The sequence below is a fragment of the Piliocolobus tephrosceles genome, chromosome 9 (assembly GCF_002776525.5).
Source record: "Piliocolobus tephrosceles isolate RC106 chromosome 9, ASM277652v3, whole genome shotgun sequence".
NCBI classification, from domain to species: Eukaryota; Metazoa; Chordata; class Mammalia; order Primates; family Cercopithecidae; genus Piliocolobus; species Piliocolobus tephrosceles.
Window position 1 is genome coordinate 97,176,957 of NC_045442.1, and position 25,318 is coordinate 97,202,274.

The 25,318-nt window shown below is 39.0% G+C and overlaps 1 protein-coding gene across 5 annotated transcripts in view; it reads left to right on the forward strand.

The window, feature by feature from the left end:
- Positions 1-25,318, forward strand: part of PARD3 (par-3 family cell polarity regulator) — a 720,675-nt gene that overhangs the window by 497,837 nt on the left and 197,520 nt on the right. For 4 of the 5 annotated variants that reach the window (XM_023218154.1, XM_023218152.2, XM_023218155.2 and 1 more), the window contains 2 exons: positions 1,048-1,275; positions 14,921-15,152. In XM_023218154.1, coding sequence (XP_023073922.1) covers positions 1,048-1,275; positions 14,921-15,152 — 460 coding nt within the window. Of the gene's footprint in view, positions 1-1,047; positions 1,276-14,920; positions 15,153-19,844; positions 19,968-25,318 lie in introns of those variants that run through there. The other variant, XM_023218156.1, reaches the window with a different exon arrangement.

Here is a 25,318-nt window from a genome sequence, read left to right on the forward strand (position 1 = left end):
TATACATGAAGAACCAGTTCTATAACCTGGATTGCCCACTGGTGGTGCAGAGCTGGCATTTCAGTCATCCAGAAGCTAAATTAGTCTACCTTTGAGTGTCAGGTCAGGCAGTGATAGATGAGGCTGTCTTACCTGGTTAAAGAAATCAGTTTTGATTGCCTTCCACAGCTTGGCACTATTGGTATTATTTCGGGTCCTTCTGCCCTAGATCCTCAGGAAATAGAGCCAAATTTTTAATTCCCGGAATTTGTCCCTGTCATCCTCATGAAATGTTCTTGTTAATTGCTAAGTTGTCTTCTTTCCATCACCTGTTTTTCAAACGTATTATTCCCAGGCCTAGAGCTAGAAGTACTCATATCCAGTCTCTCCTTTTTTATTTCCCTCTGGGAGAGAGCCCTTACATAATCTGTTTCTGTTCAAAGCTTGTGTTACTCTTTCTATGGAATATCCATATTTCCCAGGGTTGGGTTTCTACCTGCTGCCAGGTTGCCCTAATTGTTTTGGTGACATGTCAGCCCCCGTGGTCTTACTCCTTATGCAGTGTTGTAAGTCTGCACTTTAGCAAGGAAGAGACTTGACAGAGCACATTGATGTCCATGTCTAACTTCTGTTCTAAGTAATTTTAAATTGCCAAAAAAAGGTTTTAATTAAGTGCAAAACTTATTCTTGGTTGTTTACCTTATCCTTCTTCTCATCTTCCCTTGCTTTTCAAAGGAGCTTTCAGGTTATTCTGGTTCTTTTAGATTATTTCTGTTACTGGAGCAAAACGATTTGACAACAGTTTCACCTGTTGAAATTTTTTTTTTTAAAGTAATGACTTAGAGGTTTTCCTAATGCAAAGAGAGAAAATAGACCAAGTCTAATATAAATTTGGGAAAAATAAAAATTAGCAACTATTGCTTCATTTATTCTTTGTCTTTTCCATCCACATTCCAGAACTCATCATTGAGTAAATAATTGTTATGTACCTGAAGTTTTCCACAGTGCATATTCAGGTACATAACTTTCACTAATTCACACTAACACTTTTTTTTGTAAACCTCCCAGGTTCTCCCAGCAGAGATGTGGGTCCTTCCCTGGGTCTGAAAAAGTCAAGCTCATTAGAGAGTCTGCAGACCGCAGTTGCTGAGGTGACTTTGAATGGGGATATTCCTTTCCATCGCCCGCGGCCGCGGATAATCAGAGGCAGGGGATGCAATGAGAGCTTCAGAGCTGCCATCGACAAATCTTATGATAAACCCGTGGTAGATGATGATGATGAAGGCATGGAGACCTGTAAGTTTATAATGGCTGAAAGAATAACAATTAAAATGACTCTATTTCTTAAAGTGAGCTCCAGGGAGCCCTGGGGGTTTCCTAAGACTCTTCAGGGGAATCTCTGAGATCTCTGAGGTCTAATAATCTCTTGTTTCATAATAAGAAGACAATATTATTTGCCCTTTACTCACATTCTTTTATAAGTATACATTGGGGTTTTCTGGAGGCCACATGTCATGTGATACTGCATTAGATTGAATGCAGAAGCAGATATGAGAATCCATCTTATAGGCCAATATTAAACTAAAAATTTTGAAAAAATATTTAACAGTGCCATTGTTCTCACTTCTTTTGGAATATATGTATTTTTTGGTAAAAATGTAATTTTTGTTAACACGAAGCTGCTTGTTTTTAAAAAGTAATATTTTCAAACTTTCCTGGTTTTAATTCAGTACATGTTGCTAGATATAATCCACATACAAAAAGGTTATTTAGAGTGCTTAATAATTTTTGGGGGTGTAAAGTTATCCTCAGATCAAAATGTTTGAAAACCACTGCTTTGTTAGTATCCCTAATAGGATGTCTCCATTGAATGTCTGTAATAATCTGTGATCTTAAAAACACGTTTTTGTTTTGCTTTCAGGAATTACTCTTGCTTTCCTATAACTAGCAAGTTATATTTGTGTGTGTATATTTTGAAATTGCAAAATATTTAAAACCAAGATTATTAAAAGTCAAAGCTTAATATGAATGTTTTCCATGCTTTATTGAAGAAAAAATAAATTTATAGATAGGTACAAATATATCCTTCCAGAGAATTAAACATTTATTATATTAAAGTAACCATTCTATTAAAAAATAATGGAAAAACTCTACTGATATATTTACTAAGAAGCAAAATGGCTTAGGAGTCCTAATAGTGAAAATTGTTGATTATCTTACATTGTTCATAACTACTAATTTACCCTTTAGTATTTTAACCTCAAATGTGACTCACCCATCAAACTATTGTAAGAATAGTTGGAGGGACCACAGAATAAAGCTAAAGCAGAGACCAGAGATAATGTGTGTGGATTGTAAATTACTTGCAATTCAACATTTGAGTGGACCACTTCTATCACATATAGCTAAGAAAGACTTTTGTGGGAAGAAGAGTTTAAGTAACAAAGATCACATTTTGAGAATAAGGAAAAACTTATATATTTTGCTTATACATATAATGCGTTTGAGAAGATGAATATTTCTGTCATAACATAATATGCAAAGCATGACTTTGAGGATTACTACACTTCTCTCCACCTCCGCCTGATTCTCCATCTAAATCCAGGCAGTTTTTTCACTATCATCAGCCAGTGATTACAAATATATGCAGCCCATTCTTGCAGGATGAAGAGCATATTTCCTATTTTTGCTGCCAAACCTGGTCTCCAAGATCCTGAGTCATATGAGCTTTCGACTCTTATTTTTTTCCCTTTGTAATAATGGTTCCTTGCCATCCTAATCAATATTACTTGACAATTATAGCGCTTGCTTCTATCTTGGGTGTATATTTAATCAAAAATTACTATGCTTTGGCCCCTCGATATATATTTTTTAAGTATCTACAATTTGTGATGCTTTTGAACTTTTTTCTTGTTCTGGTTAAAATGTTATTTAATTTTCCTTAAAAAATGCAGTTTGCTCTTACAATATGTCACTCATATCAAATGTAATGGGATAGAATACATATGAATATAAGGTATATTTTTAATTCTGTAGAGATGGCCTTCAGAGTGTCCCACCAACGTGGACATCTGATTTTGTCCCTATGTAAACTTATTTTTCTTAAAATGAGAAATAACATATATTAAAGTTCATTCATGTATCTGTCCTTTAGAGAAAAAAAGTGAAATGAAACACATGGATAGACAAATTACAATTTGCAAACCAAATATAAAGTTCTGGACAAGACCTGGGAAATATACGTGTGGCAGGTGCCCTAAAACACACTGCACCTACAACCACCAAATGTCGTATTTTTCAAAAGTCCTGTTTTTATTATTTTTTGCATAACAGTTTTATGAACTTTTCCTATGGCAAATGAAAGGCAACTATCGTAAATTCTAAACTTTTCCAATTTTGGTCGTTGAAATTGTGTTTATAGGGTGGAATGAGCACAGAAGTGGAATTCAGGTGACTTGCATCCTTATCTACATTCTTCTAAGTAATTTGGGATTTTAGTCCAAACTTCAACTGCTTAAGCTTTAGTTTCTTCATTTGTAAAACTGAAGATTTGGACTAGATCATTGACTTTCAATTGGTGTGTTGTGATCTCTGGTCAGGAGCAGTACCTCAGTGGATTTGGAGAGTGGGAAAGGCCACCAGCGTCTCCTTCCCCTGCCCCCCGCCCCCCCCCACCAACCTTGACAGTTGTTTTAATCACTTCTGTACATGGGGATCCTTCGTAAATTTTAGTTTTTAAAAAGAGTGTTTTTGCGTATTTAGGAAAAAGTTGTAAAAGTTCTGGCTTAGATGGTTTAGATGGTTCCCAGAGTCCCTCCTAGTTTAACATTCCATGATTCTATGTACCCCCTCACTGCCCTACATCTGGCGCGCTAACCCCCTCACCTTCTGTGAGGCCCACGTGGAAAACACCCCATCTGTTTTCATCTTGCTTTACCAAACACAAAGCTTGGCAAATCATAGAATTCAATGAATGTCTGCCAAATCGATGAGTGGGTGAGTGAGGTATCCCACACTGGACCTTGTGTCTACTAGATCTTCAAGACCTCAGCAAGCTCTTTGTTTTTCTTTAAAAAAAACTGTCTATCAAATGTGGTGTTACTGATGGTGGTCATTAGGCTATCAGTTTATGTAAAACTGAAGATGCAAAGGCACTTTCTGCCTCCAGCTTTGGAAAGAAGGCTGGCTCAGTGAGCCCTCCTTCGGTTTCCTAACCACATCATTTTCAGGATCTGGCCTGTGGATTTGCACAGCCAGGTGTCTGGACTGCTGTCTCTGTGGCTGTGCTCCTGCATTTTTGCCTTTCTGGGCTTGTCCCTTAGCTGTGTGTCCCCTGGCTGCATGTCCAACATCCTCCATTGTCTGTGCTAAGTGGGCTTCAGGGGAAGTGGGTTCTTTCTTGTCCCTATGGTCTGACTCAGTTACAGCTGCCCATAGAAATTAAAAAGCCACATCCCCCTTGAACCTGGATCTGAAAAGAGGACCGTCGTCTGGGCAGACGGTCTTTTTGTCACACGGGACATTTCCTGAGGATGCAGTGCACCCTGGAAATGTGTGGCTAGAGACTGAGCCATTGTGTAAAAGCTAGTTATGGAGGTCAGCAGGACCATGCTGCAGGCTCTGGTTTCTACCATCATGTGGCACTTTTCCTCTTTACAAGTAAGACACATAGGCGTAGGCACAGCTGATTGCTCATGTCAGTTGGGTCGAGCCCCTCCCCAGTGACTGTATTCATGGCACTGAACAGGCTGGCCTCTTCTCAGCAGTGTGGAAATCATGGCATGGGCACAGCAATGGGGCCAAGAGACTGGGGTGGGATCCATGTGGTATCTGGTAACTGTCATCTTCTGCAGCACTTGCGTTCTTCCTGTGGAGATGGCAGAAGCCAGCATTTTTGTCTCTCATTTAATCCATCTGGCATCCCCATGTTGTGTGCGTGTGTCTGGATCAAGATGGAGCTTTGTATTCTGGGACCCATTATCTCCGAGGCCCTACCTGTGTTTGACAGGTCAGGGCATTGACAATCTGCTCCCTCTTCTATGCAAATTACATACCCAGCCTGGCTCTCAGCAAGTGACTTCTACTTTCCCCGTGATAAATCAGTTTCTATTGCTACCAAGGAAATGCATGCAGTAAGATTACTTGGTTTTCTTTTAAAAAATACATTAATTCTGCTTTTTCATAATTAGAAGTTGCCAGAAATTCTAATATAAATGTTGCCTTTTGATAAGGTTGAGGAAGTGAAACAGCAAAACTAAATATCTCCTACTAATTGTACCTATTGATTTTAAGATACATTCAAGTTCAGAGTTTTAAATGTGACAAACTTTGTGCCTTGCAAACATGAAAGCATTATCTTCAAACTTGAAGATGGTAGCTTGCATACTTTCCTGTAGAGCTCTTATTAGGAGATAGGAGAAAAGCACTGCTCCAAAATACACGTAATTTAGGTTTTCAGTATGAAATTTGAAGAAACTGAATTGAATTTACGTTATTAAATCAACTAATACGAAAGTTTCCAGGGGAATTTTGTTATTATTAGCTATGAAATAACATATTGCATTTGATATCTCAGATTTTCTACTCTCAGCATTCTACTCACTTCTAGCCACCTTTCATCACCACCTATTTCAGCAAAAATAATGCAAACTAAGTCTAATTTTATCATAAGCAAAACAAAGTGGATTACAATAAATCTATTGTGGAAGAATTTGGGATCAGATTTCAAAGTCAGAGTACTTTGTAAACTATTTCCTATTTGGTTAATCCGTTTTAGTGGATAATTGGATGTTGATCTATAAAAATAGTTGTTCTGAAATGCTAAGAATAACCTATCACATCATTTTATACTAATAAAATAATACATATACTTAACCTGCAGTTTAAGAAAAGGAGCTTTGATTAATTTTTAGGAGGTTTCTGATCATAGTATGGGTGGATGGTTGTGAAATAACCGAAAGTATTCCTTACATATCTTTTTCTAGATAAAATGTAACTTAGCAGAAAGTGCAATGAATATTCACATCTGAAGTTAAGTGTTTGAATGATATAATCCTCATTTATAACTTTTTTTTTTTTTTTTTTTTTTAAATAGAGTCTCTCTCTGTAGCCCAGGCTGGAATGCAGTAGCACAGTCTTGGCTCATTGCAACCTCCAACTCCCAGGTCCTGGTTCAAGCAGTTCTACCTCAGCCTCCCGAATAACTGGAATTATAGGAATGTGCCACCATGCCCAGCTAATTTTTGTATTTTTAGTAAAGATGGGGTTTCACCATGTTGGCCAGGCTAGTCTTGAACTCCTGACCTCGTGATCTGCCCATCTTGGCCTCCCAAAGTGCTGGCATTACAGACATGAGCCACCGCACCAGGCCCCATTTTTTAAGAGGAAACAGTATTTATATATTTGACTAAGATTACACTTAGGAACTGAATCTTAGAATACATGTCTTCTAGTTCTCAGTCCTGTGGTTTTTCTAGAATATGAAACACACTTCCAAACAGGAAAGCCCATTGCGCTAAAACTACTGCAAAGTGTTGAAGTATATACCTAAAGTCTGATATTTAGGCTATTAGTTCCTAAGGGCTCGGGGTTGGGGGATGATTCAACCCAGTGGATAAATGAGCACTTGACAAGGAGTGTGGTTCAGTTCCATGGTAGAGTGTAGGTTAGTGTGACCCTGGGGAGGGGGTGGTGTAGGGGTGCCCAGCTGATGTGGAATTAGGGAGGAGAGGAAAGTAGAGGAGGAGATTTCCAGAAGAGAGGTATTGGCTGAGTTGAGTGTTACTGCTTGAGAGTCTTCAACTGGATGCACGGAGAAATATGGAACATAGGGAATGGGGAGCCGTCTCTGGGCTGCAGTAGTTCTGTTAGGTTGGTGCGTATGGGGCAGGTGAGAGCATAGTGAGGAGTGAGGTTTAAGATGTAGGTTCCTGTCATGCCAGTGCTTTGGGAGGTTGAGGCAGGTGGATCACTTGAGATCAGGAGTTTGAGAGCAGCCTGCCCAACATGGTGAGACCCCATCTCTACTGAAAATACAAAGATTAGCCAGGTGTGGTGGTGCATGCCTGTAATCCCAGCTACTTTGGAGGTTGAGGCATGAGAACTGCTTGAACCTGGGAGGTGGAGGTTGCAGTGAGCCAAGATTGTGCCACTACACTCCAGCTTGGGCGACAAAGCAAAACTCCATCTCAAAAAAAGAAAAAAAAAGAAAAAGATGTGGACAGAGAGCAGATCACAGATTATTTAAAATTACTAGCATTTCAAATAAAATAATATGATTGTTGGGACTCTGGGGTAGAGGGTGGCTTATCGGGATGGGATGATAAGTAGCAATGTCAGGTCAAGGAGCTCATTTCTGTGATAGTAGAACAATAATCCAGGTGAGTGATGATGCTTGGCAGTACCAGAGCAAAGGAAGAAACTGTTTACAGGCTTAGTGTCTCGCACACAAAGATGGATGGTGATGATGTGATTTCTCTCATTAGCACTTCCAGGCTCAGAAACTTGGATTCATCGTCTCACTGTGTCACCACTCCATTACCAAGCTTTCTTAATCTTTCCACATGTAATCTAATGTTCACCCCTTACTTCCAGTCTGGGCCCAACCCTCATTATTTAATATCAGAAGGTATTATTAGTGTCTCCCAACTGGGCCACCTGTCTCTAGATGTGCCCAGTGAGCTCTGCAGTTACCTTCTGACTCTCACAGCCCCTCAAGTGTCCGTGCTTACCGTTGACCATGCCATGCGGTGCACGCTTCATGAGGTGTATCTTCTTTCTCCCCAACCCTCTAATGTGTGTATATTATACTGTCATTTTCCTTCTTCAAGAAACTTTTCCCCGACAATCTAGTTTTTCTCAAGCTCCAGCTGATTCTACACAGTGCATCCAAGACTTTTTAGTATAAAGTATTTTTTTTAACATCAGGAAATTTTTGTGGATCACTCAATATAGATTATGTTTCATGGTAGTTAAGAACACTCACTTTTGGGGAGCAGGCATTCTGATTGCTCACACACACAAAAGCAAAATAAAGCATTGCTAGCCATTCACTATTTTATAATCTCTAAACATTTTTATGCTGTTAATTTTTGTGTTTCACTTAAAAGAGTCTGAGCAGTGGCCTGAAATCTCTTTCTTTGACCATAAGTAATAGTTTGCATGTTGTTCAAACAGATGTTATGTACGTTAAGCTCACTCCTTGATTAAAATAAAATTCTTAGTGGCAATTCCAAATGTAGGGTTAGGAATGCTGTCATTTCGATTGTGTAGCCAGCCCTTTTGGTCAGAAATGGTTTTTAAAAAGCCTTCGGCTTCATTTTAAATTGTCCCCATGGACAGAAAACAGCATCCACTGTGGGCCATCATTTGAATGTTAAAATCAATTGGACACTAAAAGCGAATTTGCAAAGGTTCAGAAAATTGAGGGTGTGACCCTCATTGTGACTGCTTTGCAGCATTGTCTTGGGAAGGGAGGGATAATGGAGGTGACATTCTACCATTATCTGTGGGAGCATTTTACCTGCTTCCTTTGGGGTGGGGGTGAGTTAAAGAGAAGTTTAGAATGTCAAGTAAAAGTGAAGAAAGGTTTTTGGTAATAACTCTTTAAAAGAGTGATTCTATTGTTTTTCTTCTTTCACCCACATATATTGAAAGTTTTTTAAAAATGAAATAAAGCTATTTTTAGAGTAGAGTGTCTGAGGAGTCATCTATTTGAACTTTCTCCCAGTTGCTGAAACCACTCTACAGTATCACTAATAAATGTCACCTGATTCCTTCATAGCTTTTTACCTTCTCACAGTCTTCATCATATCAGTTATTATTCTCATCCCATGTATTAGTCTAAAAGCTCTGAAGTCTTCCTGTTTCATGCAAGCTTTGTGTGTGTGTGGTTTTATTTATTTATTTATTTTTTCTTTTTGGTTTTCAGAAAAAGCTAAGTTTTTCTGCTGCCAAGAGCTCATCATTCTAATGTTAAAAGTCAGAGTCCAGAACAGCAGATCCTGTTATTCGACACCATCTGTGTATCACTAGCTGTTCATTTCCTACGTCTTTCTTTCTCTTCCAAAGTCAAAGTATTCCACCAAAATAAGAAATAAAAACAATATTTATGTCCCCAACGTTCTTGATTCCTATGCAGCAGTTTTCAGTGACTGAAAGTCCAGTCCTCATTTAGTTTTGTTACCTTTTTACCTAACACCAATAGAAATTGGTAGTGGTCAGTGGATTTACCAAATCCAGTGAAATTTTCTGTTTTGAATGTCTCATTTTAACTTAAAAGTTTTGTTTTAAGAATATAGCTTGCGAAGACGGAGTCATCCTGTGTAGAATTTTTACATTTCATCCTTTATCTTTCAATATAAATTGTAAATTGCTCAAGAATCTGTGTTCCTATTATTAAGTATTCCTAATACTAGGGTAGTTCGTAGTTAATCGGGTGCAACAAAGGGCAGTTCTTCATATTGTTGGCTGCTTATTCAGTCCTTTATTTAATTGCTCAGTGAGTACTTAATGATGCTTCCTGGGGCCTCTCCCTCAGAGGAGAGTATTGTTGAGTTTTAAATAGAAAGTAATACTAGGTTATTTTCATTTTGTATATCTCTATTTGTACCTATTGAACAACTCATTTTAATCTAGTAGTAAATCTAAACAAATTATTTAAATCCAGTAAAATTGCCAAAGCTACCTAAAATGATATTTATTGCTAAATTATACACTTAGGACAAATAACACAATAGATATTCCACAGCTGCTCTAACACTTGCTTTATGCGGTATACCTCTTAAGATGCTTTCAGCTGTATGTAATAGAAAGTGCAACTCAGAACAACTCAAACAATAAGGAAATACATTTTACTGCATAACTTGAGTTCTAGAGTTGGGTAGCTTCAGGGAGATTTCTCCAAAGACCCAACGTTTTTCTGCCCCTTCTGCTCCGCTATCCATGAGTCAGCTATGCACAAAATAATTCCATAATTCAGTTATCCATAGGGTAATTTTAGGACTCAGAGGCCTTTTACTGTCTTACTCCTGTCCAACAGAAGGGAATGAGCCCTCTCCCTAAGCATGGAATATGTCCATTGAGTCCAATGGGGCCACTCTTGGTCTGATAACCTTGGACTGGCAAATCTGCAGGGGTATGGCATCCATAAACTTAATAATGAATTCACCCCTTGGAGCTAGGTTGCATTTCTGGACACAGTTCTATTAGGAAGAATAAAGGGAGAAATGGATTTTGGATAAGCAGCCAACAGTATCAACAGTAGCATCACTTCTCAATGGGGAAAAAATAGACTCTAATGACCTTGAGGCTTTGAATCAACCTTGACCGTAACATGTTTGTAAAGTTTAGATAGAAATAGATTATTTATGGCAGAAGCTGCAGAACTTTGTACTTCAGTGAAAACCCAAAGTCATTTTCTCCATCATCATTAACACGTAAATGCCCAATCTTTTCCAAAGTTCTTGGTGATCCAGTCCTAACATGATACCTTTCAGAGTTGAGTGACTTAATTTGTAGCATGGACTAGAATTTTAATTGAGCTACATTTGCATCTGTTAAAAACATGGTAATTAGGTATGTCTTAATTGCAGAATGACTGTGCCACATTAAAGAGAAATAAGCAGCTTCATGCTCTACCTTCGTTAAAAAAGGAAACTCGAAAGTGTCCGTCTTTGTAGGTGACCACAGGGAAATGTAGCTGATAGTTTAGTACATAGAGCAGGTTCAAACAGGCAGAAGTGTTGTCAAAAATAGAAAGTTCTGTTTGGTTTGGAAGGAGATAATCATCTCTCTTTGTGCGGGCTCTCTGCAAAAGGAAAGCAAATAATCTGTCAAAGTGAGCAAAATTAAAGAGAAAAAAATCAAGAAATGTATATAGCACTTAAAATAGCACATTATCTAAATGTAGATTTATGATTAGTTCTTACCTTGTAATTTGCTGTCTGAACACAATAGATCAAGCCATTTATTGCTGATATATTACTAGTACTTTTCTTACTTGAAAAATCGTTTATATGTATATGTTTTCTTAGTTTAAGGGAATAAAGACATTTTATGTACCTTATTATAAAGCTAGTATTGAATGTACAGATTTATTTTAAAACCTAAAATCTGACTAGTACATCAGTGACTTTGAATATGTATATTTTTTTTCAAAAATTAAGCATGTGTAACCAATTTATTTGAGCTTTTAAAACTACAATATTTCTGCATAGGAACAGGGTAAAGATTTTTCTCTATCAAATAATTTCAGAAATTGAAGTATATATAATTCAGTACTTTAAAAGAACATCTTATGTTTATACATATGAAGCTACATATTGCTAAATATTTTTAATTAGTTGGCATTCAAAGGGATTAGTTAAATCAGTACACCCCCAGAAGAGTTTCTGTGATAATATATTATCTAAACTAGAATGTTCAGAACAAGTATAAAGAATCCTCCACTGTGCAAGTATCATTTTAAAGAGTCCACTGGCTTGGGCCAGGAAACAGAGGTAGGAGTTTTAATGTTATAAAATGAGGTTACAAAACCTGAAGCTAATAAATGATTTCATACTATATTTAACATACTTTAGAAAATAAGTTGCGTTACATACACCAGAAAATTATTTTGAATATGAAAAGAATTGGCAACAAACATGACTTCAGCATATAGTGAGTTGTGAAGGCACTACCATTATTCTGTTCCCAAGCCAAGAGCCGACATATGCCCCTTGAACTTCTGCCAAAACTATTAGGCAGAAAACTAACAGAATCACTACTGATCGTTCCATTCATGATTTATGATAATGGTTGCTGTGGAAGACTGAATCATTTACATTTATTGAGCTCATTTTTCTGTTTATAGTTTCAGACATTGTAGAGGGTCGCAAAATCTATTAAATGATGCATATAGCACTAACAATAATAGCATGAAAATATACCAGAAACCAATTAGAGCTAAACCAAATACTATGAGCATTCCTACCTCGTGTTACTGTAGTCAGATTGTGGCTGGTCTTGTCGGGCTTGATGAGAGAACAGTAGTCATTTTTCTAAAGCTAGAGGAATGGTGATACCTGGCAATTAAATAAAGTTTGGTCAGGATAAAGTCACAAGTCAGTTTTTACCAAAAGTCTTTCATTTACACAGCCATTTATGAGCAGCTGCTGTTTGCCCCACAGTCTTCATTTGAAAAGCTTAGAGAATGGGAGGGAGACATGTATGTGATATCATAGGAGAAGTGCAATAATAAAAGATTGTACAAAGAAAGGGCTTTGGAAGTATAGGTGAAAGGAGGTTTCCATACAGGAATTATACAAAATTCAATAGCATCCATTCACAAGCATCTAGCTTGAGTGTACACATGTACCTAGGTTTTCATAGCTCCAGAGAACTTTTGGGAATCGTTCGGTAATTATTTGGTCAATTATCTCACATTTGTGGCCACACCCATATCTCAAAGAGTTGAAGTAGTGGTTCACAAGTAGATAGAACACAGCCATGTTCAAGGACATTAAGCAACATACAACCCTGCTTGAACTATATTTACAGTCTTTGGGGGAGCTCTCATTTGAAAAGGCTACACATAATTAGCAAGCCCATGGGCCAGTTGCCAGGATATTCTTTCCCTGCTCTGTGTACACCACAAAAAATTATAGCCTGAACTCAGTATTATTTGCAAGATTATGGATTTTCACTATGTCCTTCTAGTTGTAACTAGCTTCTTCTAATAAACCTGCACAATTACTATTTATATCTTAATAGAGAGGAAAAGGAACAAATTTTCTTAAAAGCCTCCATGTCCTTTGGAGGAAGACAATGGCTTACAATGAGATAACTCACAGTACAGAGGAAGGCTAACCTTTCTGAAGTCATTTATATGCTTGGGCTGGGCGCAGTGACTCACACCTGTAATCCCAGCACTTTAGGAGGCCGAGGCTGGTGGATCATTAGGTCAAGAAATCAAGACCATCCTGGCCAACATGGCAAAATCCCGTCTCTACTAAAAATACAAAAATTAGCTGGGTGTGTGTGTGCCTGTAGTCCCAGCTACTTGGGAGACTGAGACAGGCGAATCACTTGAACTGGAGAGGTGGAGATTGCAGTGAGCCAGGATCATGCCACTGCACTCCAGCCTGGTGACAGAGTGAAATTCCGTCTCAAGAAAAAAAAAAAAAAAAAAGTCTGGGTGCAGTGGCTCATTCCTGTAATCCCAGCACTTTGGGAGGCCGAGGTGGGCGGATCACGAGGTCAGGAGTTCAAGACCAGCCTGGCCAACATAATGAAATTCTACTACTAAAAATACAAAACTACTAAAAATACAAAAAATTAGCTGGGCATGGTAGTGGGCACCTGTAATCCCAGCTACTCGGGAGGCTGAGATCAGAGAATGGCTTGAACCTAGGAGGGGAGGTTGCAGTGAGTTGAGATCACATCGTTGCACTCCAGCCTGGATGACAGAGCAAGACTCTGTCTCAAAAAAAAAAATAAAAATAAATATAAAAAAAATTCGGAGCTTTGTTTTTTGCATTATGACAAATAGCTGTCTTTTTAACAACAACAACAACAACAACAACAACAACAAAACACAACTGTGTTACTTGGGCATAGCTGTACCATAATCTGATAGTCTCTTTTCAGATTTGTGAGGGTTTAATAGCAGAAATCTAAGATATTGGGATCCTTTTAGCTGGTCTTATTATATCCATGATAATTGTGTATTGCTAATGAAAGTGCTCCTTGCTGGTGAAGAGGAAGGACTGAATTTTACTGAGGATATATTAACCTGATTTGGAGGTCAGTTCTTTGCAAAAGTTTGGGAAGAGGCCGAACCATTCTCTTTGGCTCTTTGTTACAAGAAGCTCAGAAATACTGATCTATACTTTCTTTGTTGATGCTGGAAAAAGAAAAATGACTTCAGAATTAACGGAGTAATTAACCTTATGGCCCCTATAATTCTCACTGTATTTGGAGGAGAACCTTAGCTGACCAGTCCCGAAAGAAGATTTCTGAGAGTGGCTGTTCATATGTGCCTTTCTGCTCCTTACTTAATGGAGAAATGTTTAAAGCTCTTTTGGTAGGTGGAGACCTACTTCAGTTACTTGTCATTCTTTCAACTGCAAAAAGCTTGGGGTATTGAAGTGCCCTTGGACCATGTGCTTACGAAGTGTTGGATCAAGGAATGGAATGTTGTAATCACTAAGAAGATCTTTTATCTGCAAAGTCCAGAGAAGTGAGCTTATTGATTTACTCATTTTCATGGCTCCCTCTACCTCTGTTCAGCTGCCATGATGCAGATAGGCATGCAAGATTGTTTAGGATTAGAATATATGGTAGCATTTACTTCTGATGTTGGCCTTATGCAAAGAAAAGTTACAGAGGCTGTGCAGATCTGTTCTGTTGTAGATATAAGCCAAAATAATCTGCTCTTCTGTGTCAGCAGGATATGTTGAGAGCCTGAGGAAAGAAGTCCTTGTGCTGACATTGAATGGTGTAGTCCAACAAATTAATGAGGGGCCAGAGTATATCTGCATTATTCTTACCCAAGAAGAAAGGAAGCACTTTGGGAAGGGCTGCTTGTTTTCTTTCTTTTCATCTTGCAAATATAGTACATGGGACCCTTAGATGTCTGCTCTGTATAACAAGGTCTTGCTGGGCCCCCCAGGAGTGTACAATCTGATTCTTAGAGGGTGTTTCTGTGGGTGCATCAGCATCCCACCAGGAAGCTGCTTCTCTGCTGCTACTGACTTGGCACATGCTCTTCACATAGGAGGCATCCACATCACATATTCCATTTTAATTCTACTCAAAGTTAAACAACATTGCAATCCATGTTGCTGGCAGGGCCATACTGCAGTAAAAGTATGGGAAAGTAAAGTCCTTGAATATATTTTAGCTTTATTATTTTTGTTGCATTGGTTCACAGTGTCCCTATTTTTTTTGCTTTCCTTCCAAGTGGAAGAAGACACAGAAGAAAGTTCAAGATCAGGGAGAGAGTCTGTATCCACAGCCAGTGATCAGCCTTCCCACTCTCTGGAGAGACAAATGAATGGAAACCAAGAGAAAGGTGATAAGACTGATAGAAAAAAGGATAAAACTGGAAAAGAAAAGAAGAAAGATAGAGATAAGGAGAAGGATAAAATGAAAGCCAAGAAGGGAATGCTGAAGGGCTTGGGAGACATGTTCAGGTAAGTCTTTACCCAGAATCCCAATCCCAAATCTCCTTAAACATGCAGGAGTGTGAACTTAGCAAAAAGTACTAAAAACTGGACACAGTAGTGCACACCTGTAATCCCAGCTACTTAGGAGGCTGAGCTGGCAGGAATGCTTGAGCCCAGGATTCCAGATCCAGCCTGGGCAACAGATCATTCCAATCTCTAAAGAAAAAAAAAGTAAAAGCACTGAAAAACACAGATTTGAAAACATTATCTTTGAGATCAACCAAAATTCTTGTATAATCTTTTCCTAACTCATTTTTACTTTGTTTTGGATTTCATGTTAGGTATTTTCAGACTATTTTAGCAGCCTAAATGATTATATCTTGCCAAACCATGTAAATAATTGTTGAGAGGTAGGAGGGACATGTCTGTATCTTAGTTATGTGTAAGAGTGAAAGCCCCATTGAGACAAAGGGCTATTAAAGCATGTTTGTTCTTTTTTGTGTGTGAACAATGGTTCATTATTTAAATTTAAACATAGAACTAAAGTTAGTGGTAGCATTTAAAGGTTCATTAATAACAAGTCTAATAAAAAATGTTACAAATAGAGCTTCAATTAAGCTGTGTTGATTAATTTAATACTTATTACTTCAGTCTGTAAAGATTTCATTAAATGTGGTCTCTGGCTGTTTCTTGACAGTTGTTTTTGTGCCCCTAAATTATACTCTAGGATTACTTAGCATATCATTTTTTACAAATCATTGCCATACAATAAAAGTGACAAGTTGTTCAGAAGTTGCACTGCAACTCTCCCATAAACGTTCATCTAAGATAATTTATAATATTCGGGCATTTAATGTTAAATATAAAGATTGCTTGATTGTTCCATAAATTAAACCCCTAAACATATCAAGGTAGTGGTTTAAAATTGAAAACATACAGCACAGCCATTTGACTTTTCCAAAAGTAGTTATCCTGCATTATGGATCCCCTCCTTTTAAAAAACTTACTTTAAAATTGCAAAATGCGAACAACAGTTTTCATTTTCATAGAATTTGTTGATTTACAATCCTGAAATTAACCTCCATAACTCAGGGAGTTATAGATAGTCAGACCTGGAAAGTCGAGGAACCATTGCCCAGCCTGAAGGCTACATAGCTCAACAGATGTGTTCTGTAGATGTCTGATTAAGTGCATAGAAGAAGGAGATTTAACTCTAGACTTAATTAACACAAAGCCTAGTCTATGAGCAGTATTTTATTTCAGTATGATTAGATTTTTGTCTCTCAGTGCTTCAGAACTGTGAGATTTTCATTAGAGTTTTTCTAGTTTATATTGGGCTCCCCCCGAATCCTTTTTCAGTCAGATCATGTTTCTTCATTATACTCTGTGTCCAAGAATCATACAGGAAGAAATTGCTCTAACTGCCACTTTATTTCAGTTTCTGTGTTAGCCAAGGGCCTTTTTGTTCCGTATGTGCAGACTGACAGCTCATAAACTGGCACCTCCACAGTGCACAGAAATAAGGCTGCTGCCCGTCAATTAACATGGAAGGAATTTGTACTACTGTCTTCTTCAAATTATAGGGTTAGAGATGCGAGAAACCTTCCCCTGAGACTTGTGGCACATTCTCACTTCCAGGGGCTCTCCTGATGTCTTACTGAAAGCTAACGGCTTGTTAGTTTTCATTCATTGGCCAACATTTATGTGATAAAGTGCTCTGTTCTGGTTATGGGATAAAAAAATATACTTCTAGTATCTTAGAATTACTTTAATTATAAGTGATCTTTTTCTGTAGCTTGCAACTCCAGAAGAAAGGCCTGTGGTAGAACTCTGTATCTGGGGCCAGAGGAGCAGAGTGTGGGAGAAATGTGTACTGTTTCTAAGAGACCTTGAAGAACACCACCACACAACTCTCTTTCTTCTAGAAGTCCTGTCAAGCATTACATGATGCTTTCTCTAGATCAGTATCTATAGCCTGTACCCATAACCTGTAATGAAAGCCAGCTGTATGATAAAGAAGTTGACTGTGCATATTCTTGAAAATAAAATTCTATATGCAGGTGCAGGGGCTGAAGGTCCCCCCCCTTAAAATTTAGGCTGATAGTCTCCCAGTGTTTAAGAATGACTAGTAAGAAAATAACAGACATTCATACTTTTTTTAGGTGTGTGGTATCAGTGGTATATTGGAGTCAGGCCCGCTTTGGCTGGCAAGAGCCAATTGATCAATTTTTAGAAACTTCGCAAGCTGGTTGTCAAACATAGCCATTATTAAAAATTAAATACATTATCTAAAAAGCAAAGGTAATTAATACTCAAATACATGACTTCCTAATTATTTTTGCTATACTATGATCTCTACTTTTGACATTATTTGCATTTATGGCATGGACATGGGGCTAATACTATATAATGATGACTGTGCAGCTTTCCCAGCCCTGTGTTTAGTGACATCATGCTGATAGCTGAAAATTTGCCATGGTACAGTGTTTACACCAGGAAGTCTATGGAATTCCACAAAACAGAGCTCTTCTCCCAGCAGAGCAACACAGCACCCCACAGTGAATGTAAATACCTTTGACCAGAGTGGCAGCATCTTGTCTAGTGCCCCCGGGCATGGCTGGGTTCTATCAGATTGCAAACCGCTGCACCAGCCCTTTCCCAGTGGGTTGCCACATATTGCCCCTTGAATATGAGTTCAGAATAATGTATTAAACAGGAAATAGCTTTTTTGTTACTGAATGTTGGCTCTTGATCCTTCCTTCACACGATGATGGTAGTCATTAGTCTTTGAGAAGACTCTTAAAGCACTGTTAGATTTTTTGAAACATTCTCTTAAACTACCTTCCTTCCATACCTACTGGATCTGATTGTTTGAGGTGAATATACTTTCAGGTTGATTATTTTACATTTCCTTCTTTTTTTCTCTCTCTCCTAACAACATAGGGGACTACAGTAAGATTTAAAAATTGGTCTATTCCTTTCTCTTTGTTCTTTTAAGGAAACTAGGATGTGGTTTCCTTAGCAGTGCTGCTTTTAAACAGCTTAATCAGAACATGCATGTGCATGTATATATTTCTTAGTATGATTTGCAAGAGGGTTCACGTATGGAGGATCATGCAGGTCTGAAGTATAAAGCAGGGGTGCGTCTGTGATGCTTTTCTTTCTATCTTGTAGTTCAGAAAACAAAAGGCTAAGGGACATTCGGTATTGGGAGTCTAGATTTGTAGGTAAATATAGCAGCCTATGAGCTTATTCTCTTTAGTCTGCTTGAGGAAGTAATACATTTTCCTTTAAAAACAGGCTCACAGTCTCTCCTCCCTCTACCATTCTGTCCTACCCTCATCATCCTGTTGCCTCCCTGCAACCCCCACTCATACACTATTCCTACTCCAGAAGGTTGTCTGTGATGCTTGGTTAAATATGGTGAGGGTCAAATAGATAGACCTTGTTTTAAATACTGTACCAGAGGAAATGAGTAGATAATTTTTAGTCATTGGCATATATAGATAGCATGGTTTTCTGTTTCATACATTGAATGGTAGTCACAAAGATGCTTTAATTATTGATAAACAGCTCTAGGAAAGAATGTTGTGAGTCATATGAATCACTCTTCTGTTTATAAATTATGGAGTATATGAACTACAAATACTGCCTTAATGCAAGTCTTAAATCAGAAATTTAAATCTATAAGGAATCATATAACAAATGCAAAGTTTTTCCTGTATTAATTTCTCCTCGTACATACTACATCTTTTGCACACAAGGAGCGTCTGTCACCTTAATTAAAATGGCTTTGTATCTGAGAAACCTGAGTGTGCTTACAAAACAGGTAAACATAACTTGTAAATGTAACCATTCTGTGTGCAGAGTGCAGAGCAGAGCGGGGAGCACAAAGTTTGAGTCTGTGTGTGTTTGATTCTCAGATACTCAGCTATTCAAATTTAATGCTGGAGGATATTTCTGAGAATTCTTCAATTATATGAAATTGTCATGAAAGAGGAAATTGAGTATGTACTTTAGGAGAAGGGAGATATGTTTTTTAATGTTTTAAATGTATTCGTTTTTAAAGGAAAGCAGCCTTCTTAAGCAACATGGTTTTGCCTTAGCTTTTAATCTCCAAATTGAAATAACCAGCAAGATACTAAAATATTGTATTTTCAGATATTAAGAAATTAAAATCATGTGCTCTCTTTTTGTGAGCCCTAGAGTAAGTGTAATTTGATGTTGCTTTGCTGCAAAATTGGAACTGTTATCGTTTGAATATCATAAAATTGTATGTACTCTAAAATTGAAGGTTCTTAGACGCGACCTTATTGTACATGTCTCAGATTTATTTCTAGCTGTTGTCCATATGTGATAGCTGAGAACCTATCACTGCAGAAAGCTAAAGCAAAAGTAATGTTGCAATATTACCATTAAAATTGAATCCTCCAATTACATTTAAAATGATTACCTGAGTCCCCGAAGCATTGTTTTATTCAGTTTTGAACAGGAAATAGATAATTTAGTTTGTAACCTTGTTTGGTTGAAATCAGATATATTGCTCTCTTTTCCTTTTTAGAATGTGATCATTTTCAGAACACAATGAACATGATCAGGTTTTAAAACTGCATGTTGTAGTTTGGATTATACATCCTAGGCATTTGAGAAAAGAACACAGATTCTTGTTGCTTTCCTCACCTATACTAATTGTGTGTCTGTACCATGTCTCTCATTTAGCCTTGCCAAACTGAAGCCCGAGAAGAGATGAACAACAAAGCGATTCAAAACATGTCTTGAGCAGCACATATTGCACAGTTGTTTTTTTTTTTTTAAACAAACAATAAATTTACTTTTAATGAATTCTTAGTGGCTGTTGACGAATTTTGTTTACGACATCAGCAGTTTGATGGTTTAGTAATTTCCTTATTAATCCATTTGGAACTTTTTGATCTTGATTTCAAGCTTGGGGTTTAAATTACTGCTTGATAAGGCAGAGATATGTTTGTTTCTCTTTCCTTTCTTTATTGGCCCCTTTTCATAGTAGAAAACCATAGTCCTCTCACTGCTGGCGTATTCAGAAATCATCAGCACACACCCATTGGATGTTAGAATCAGAGTTTTCAAGATTCTGTTAAGGGCCACCACCCATTTGGTTGTGTTGTGTAACCACCAATGACTTGGGACACAGGCAGATGTCACAGGTGATGCAGGGCAGAGGCAAAGAGGTCTGTGGGCTGGTACAGTCACCCATCAGGGATGAGATGCAACGGATAGATTCATGACCAGATGGACCAGTTTTGGCAAAGGTTTCAGTCCCTTTGTGGGTTACAGAGTTTAGACCAAAAATGGACGGTTGTGGGGCTGGTGGCCTAGGAAAATAAATTTCTGTGCTTAGATGGCTGAACCAGCAAGTTCTTCCTGTGTGAAAAAAGCAGAGCTACTTTGGCACATAGTAATCCCAAAGTTTGCTGAGGCCACGTGTCGAGAGAGCACACGCTCTTTCATAAATGTTTCTGCAAAGGCTCTGCCCGACCAACTGTTTACATCACAGATCCAATGCTAGTGCAGGTGGATCTTTAATGGTCCTTACTTTGGATTGAAGGCTTCTCTCTTGTAAGAAACCTTAATTCACAGTTTCAGTATTCATGGTTTCCCAGAATTTGAGACAGAGACGGTTTATTTAGTTAGCTCTTTTTCCTAAAAATGTTAGCATTGCATTCTTACTGAAAATAAACATGGGTTGGGTGCACTGGCTGACACCTGTAATTCCAGGCACAGGAGTTTGAGACAAGCCTGGGCCACACAGTAAGTCCTCATCTCTATTAACAAAAATTTGAAAATAAAAAATAAAAATAAATAACTGAAGTCTTGAAAACCATCTGATAAAGGGTATTGTGGATTGGGTTGAGTGCCTTTGAGAAGGCTTGACCTGTGCTCTGACGTGAAAGCAGTTTGCAGTTCTACCCTCACCCCTGCCCAAGTGAAAGCCCTCAGTTCTAGTAAGGAGACACACAGAAGAGGGTTTATTTGGTCATGCTAGTTTTTGATGACTTGGGCCCTAATTGCCATGGGAATTAATGTAACCAGTTTCACACTGGTACATCAAGTGGCATCCTGTGCAATCTGCTGATGATTTAAGGAATGCAGTTAAAGTACGTACATAGAAAACAATGCTTTTCCGAGTGAAACACGCTGAGATTCTACATAATTTTATTTGCTTTCTTGTTTGTCACCTGGACAAAGAACAGCTGTGGTTTGTAATTATACATGCTGAGAGGTTTCCTTGGAATGAGTTCTGAATTTGTAAATCCTAAGGACTTAATGTATGCTTCTGTTAATTTGAATTGAAGCAGAGGTTCCCATTTTTAACACAGGAAAATAAATGTCCAACTGACCTGCTAGCAAAGACAAGTTCTAAGGTAGTTGATATCATATTCTTCAAGTACTCTTCTTTTCCTGGTTAGCAATTTTAAATAGAGAACCTCTGACATCCACAGTGCCCAGGCTGAATGCAGAGGAAGCTGAGGAGGCACAAAGCATGACGGCCGGGCCTCTCTCAGACCTTTTCTGACATTCCTTAACGTTTCTTTTCCATAGACCTGTGGCGTGAATATAGAATGCAAGTGTCAAGGATGACACCTACTTTATAGTCTCTGTAAAGCAAACCTTTTCGCAAAAGAAATTCTTGACAGTTCTGAGATGCTAAGTCAATTTCAATTCCAGGCTGTGTGGAAAATAGAATCTTTTTTCTGCAATTGATGTGAAAATTGAAGGCTACTGACTATTCACTTTCTAATAACATAGGGTAAATAAATACTATCACACCATTGAAAAATGCACTTAGAAGACGAGCTCAGCTAATGACATCCACAACATATGTTGGAAATATTCCTTCTGAATGCTTGTTACCATTAAGTCTCCATATTGTTTACATCAAATATAATAGATCAAGTACATGTTATTCCTAAATGTATTTTTATCAAGCCACAAATTAGTGTATAAAGGTAATTGTTTTATCCTGACAATCTTTTAAAGAATTCACTGGGGGACCTCTTTCCTAATTGAGTGTCGAATGGTTTTCTTCTGACCTTTGTTTAATAATAGCCAATTTAGAAGCAAAAGACTAAAATCAGATTAAATTTTGGATCATAGTGAAATAACCAGGTCTCCTATTAACCTTTCTGCTTGCAATTTTTTTTTTTTTTGATGGTTGACCCTTTTGCCCACTTGCATCTCATGCTTTAAGCCAAGGGCCAAACCATTGTGGTCCTCTGAGGCAGGCAATTCTTAATCCTTTCTGCATCATCTATGACTGCTCTTTTTTTATGGCGGGGGATGGTTGAACCTCTGCCCCCCCCCTCCATCCCATGCTGTAAGCCAAGGCCAAGCTCCCAAAAAACCATTCTGGTCCTCTCTTGCCTCTTGCAGGACATTGCCCCAACAATTTTTAATTCTTTCTTCTCTTCTAAATCGATCTGATCCCTCTGTGACTGCTTTTTTTTTTTTTTGAGACAGGGTCTTGCTCTGTTGCCCAGCGGCAGTACAGTGGTGCAATCATGCCTCACTGCACTTTGAACTGCTGGGCTCAAGTGATGCTCCCACCTCAGCCTTCCCAGTAGCTGGGACTACAGGCATACACCACTGTGCCTACTACTTTTTACATTTTATATAGAGGTGGGATCTCACTTTCTTGACCAGGTTGGTCTCAAACTTTTGGCCTCAAGCAATCCTCTGGCCTCTGCCTCCCAGCATGCTGAGAGGAGGCATGAGCCACTACCCCTGGCATTGCTCTTCTCTTTACAGGATCATTCACATTGTTTTGCACCATGCTGTCACGCCCTCCATCTTAGAGAAAATTATCTCTTAGCCCTACTTACTCTCCAACTATGATCTCATGTCCTCTTGTGCCCATCACGGCAGACCCCTTGATATATTTGCTGTCTCTTTTTTCCCATTCTCTCTTGAACTTGCTTCAATGAATCCTTCACCCCTTCTGCTCAACAAATCCTGTTCTCATCTAGGTCACCAGTTCCCTCTTCCTTGGGAAGTCTGGGTCCATTTTCATCCCTCATCATGGTCCGCCAGCAGTACCCAGCATGTTGATCTTGGCTCTCCTTTGAGATCACCTTTACCAGCTTTCCCTCCTCCTCCCCGGCCTACCCTGTCTTGTCTCCTTTGCTAATTCTGTGCCATGCTCTGTCCTCCAGGTCTCGTTGTGCCCCAGGGCTCAGCAGTCCAAAATCCTTTTTTTTTTCTCTTTTTGGCAACACAGAGTTTCGATATTCTCAGGAAACAGAGCCTTTGTGATCTAAATACAGCCTATAGGCAGATGACTCTCAAATTCACCTCTTCTGCCTGGACATTTTCTTGGAACTCTTCATTTGTAGTCTCAACCGTCTTCTTGACACATTCACTTGGAGATCAACCAGACACTTGAAACTTCACAGGCTCCCACCTCACTGCTGGATTTCCCCTCCCCGCAAACTGCTCCTGTGAGCCTTCCCTTTCTTAGATAATGGCAATTCTGTCTTCTCAATAGGTTAGATCCAACGCTTTGGAGTGATCCTTGACACCTGATTTTCCCTTATGCCCCACAAGCAGTTCATGAATGTATAAAAGCAGAAGTCCATCAGCTCTGTTTTTAGTACACATCTGCAATCCTACTTTTCAGCTCCCCCACTGCTGCTACTGTGCTCCAGTGGTCCAAGCTCCGTGTGCTGTCTTCCGGGCTTAGGCAGTAGCCCTCTCACTGTGCTCCCTGCCTCAACCCCTGCTTCCTGCAGTATATTCTCACCACCACAGCGAGAAGTCACTTTTCCCTCCTCTGTTTAACGCCCTAGTAGCCCTCAGCGCCACACAGAGCAAAAGCCAAATCCTTAGGGTCCTGCAGAACTTGGTCTCCCACCCCAACCTCTCTGACCTTGTCCCTACCGCTCTTTCATTGAGTAACTTTACTCTTCCCTGAACCCGCTGGGTCCACTAGAGCCTTTTCCCTTGCTCCTCCCTCTACCTGGAATAGCCTTTTTTCAGGTATTCCTAGGTTCACTCTTGTACCTTTAACATCTTTATTCAAGAGTCAGCTTTTTAGAGGGTCTAGTCAAATTTTCAAACTCTGCTCCCTCCCACCCTGATGCTTTCTAACCCACTTTTTGGCATCATTTTTCGCATTTGCACTCCTACCTGAGATATGATAGATCCCACTCATTTGATATAAATATACATTGACATTGACAGAGAATGTTAACCCATTTTTCCCCTGCTGTATCCCTGGCAGACTGCATGGTGCGTCCATCATCAGTGCCCAGTAAGTGTAACAGATGCCAATTGCCAAACCCCTTTAGTGGCCATTCTCTGCCTCTGTGCCCAAGGCCTCTCCGAAGCCTAGGAAGGCAGCTCTGTGTTTCCATCTGGGCCTGCTGGATGTGTCCAGGAGTAACACCTTGAAGCAGCCTTCATCCCAGTGTAAATGTACCCTAGTCCCCATGGCCCTTGGGTTTATAGCACTAAGTCATAAGGTCTGCACCCTTCACCCTCAGACCAGGAGCTTGTCGGAAATGCGGAATCCCAGGCCCTTCCCACATCTGCTGACGTTAGAATGTGCAGCTTAACAACCCTGGAGATTCCTGTGCACATTTCAGGTCGAGAGGCAGCAGCCCCTACCCCACTCCCAGAGTTTGCCTGTGGGGTTGTGTTCCACTTACCCACAGTGTCACAGGCTGAGTAACACTCCTTTGTGACAGCCTCTCCTCCCCACTATGACGTCTCCACTTCCCTCCCAAGTGTTTCTTCCCTTAAACCACTGTCCTGAATCCTTGTCCCAGGGTCTGCTTGTGATGAAATCCAGACTAAAACAGTGTTGAGTGAATGAATAAATAAAACTTTTGGAATCAGTGGTAAATAGCATATGCTGGAAACTTCTGTTGGGGGTAATTTTGCAATTTATGACAAGTCTTCATACCAGGACAGTGCTGGCATTCCCATCTTCGGAAGGCAATGTCACTGTTGTCTCTGCCTTTGTATATGTACATACCTGTGACTGCACAGACAGTCCCCAAAGAGCAGCCTTTTGTGCTCCATGGATCTACATCATGGTATTTGGTTTATTATTATTATTATTATTATTATTATTATTATTATTTTGAGATAGAGTTTTGCTCTTGTTGCCCAGGCTTGAGTGCAATGGCACAATTTTGGCTCATTGCAACCTCCAC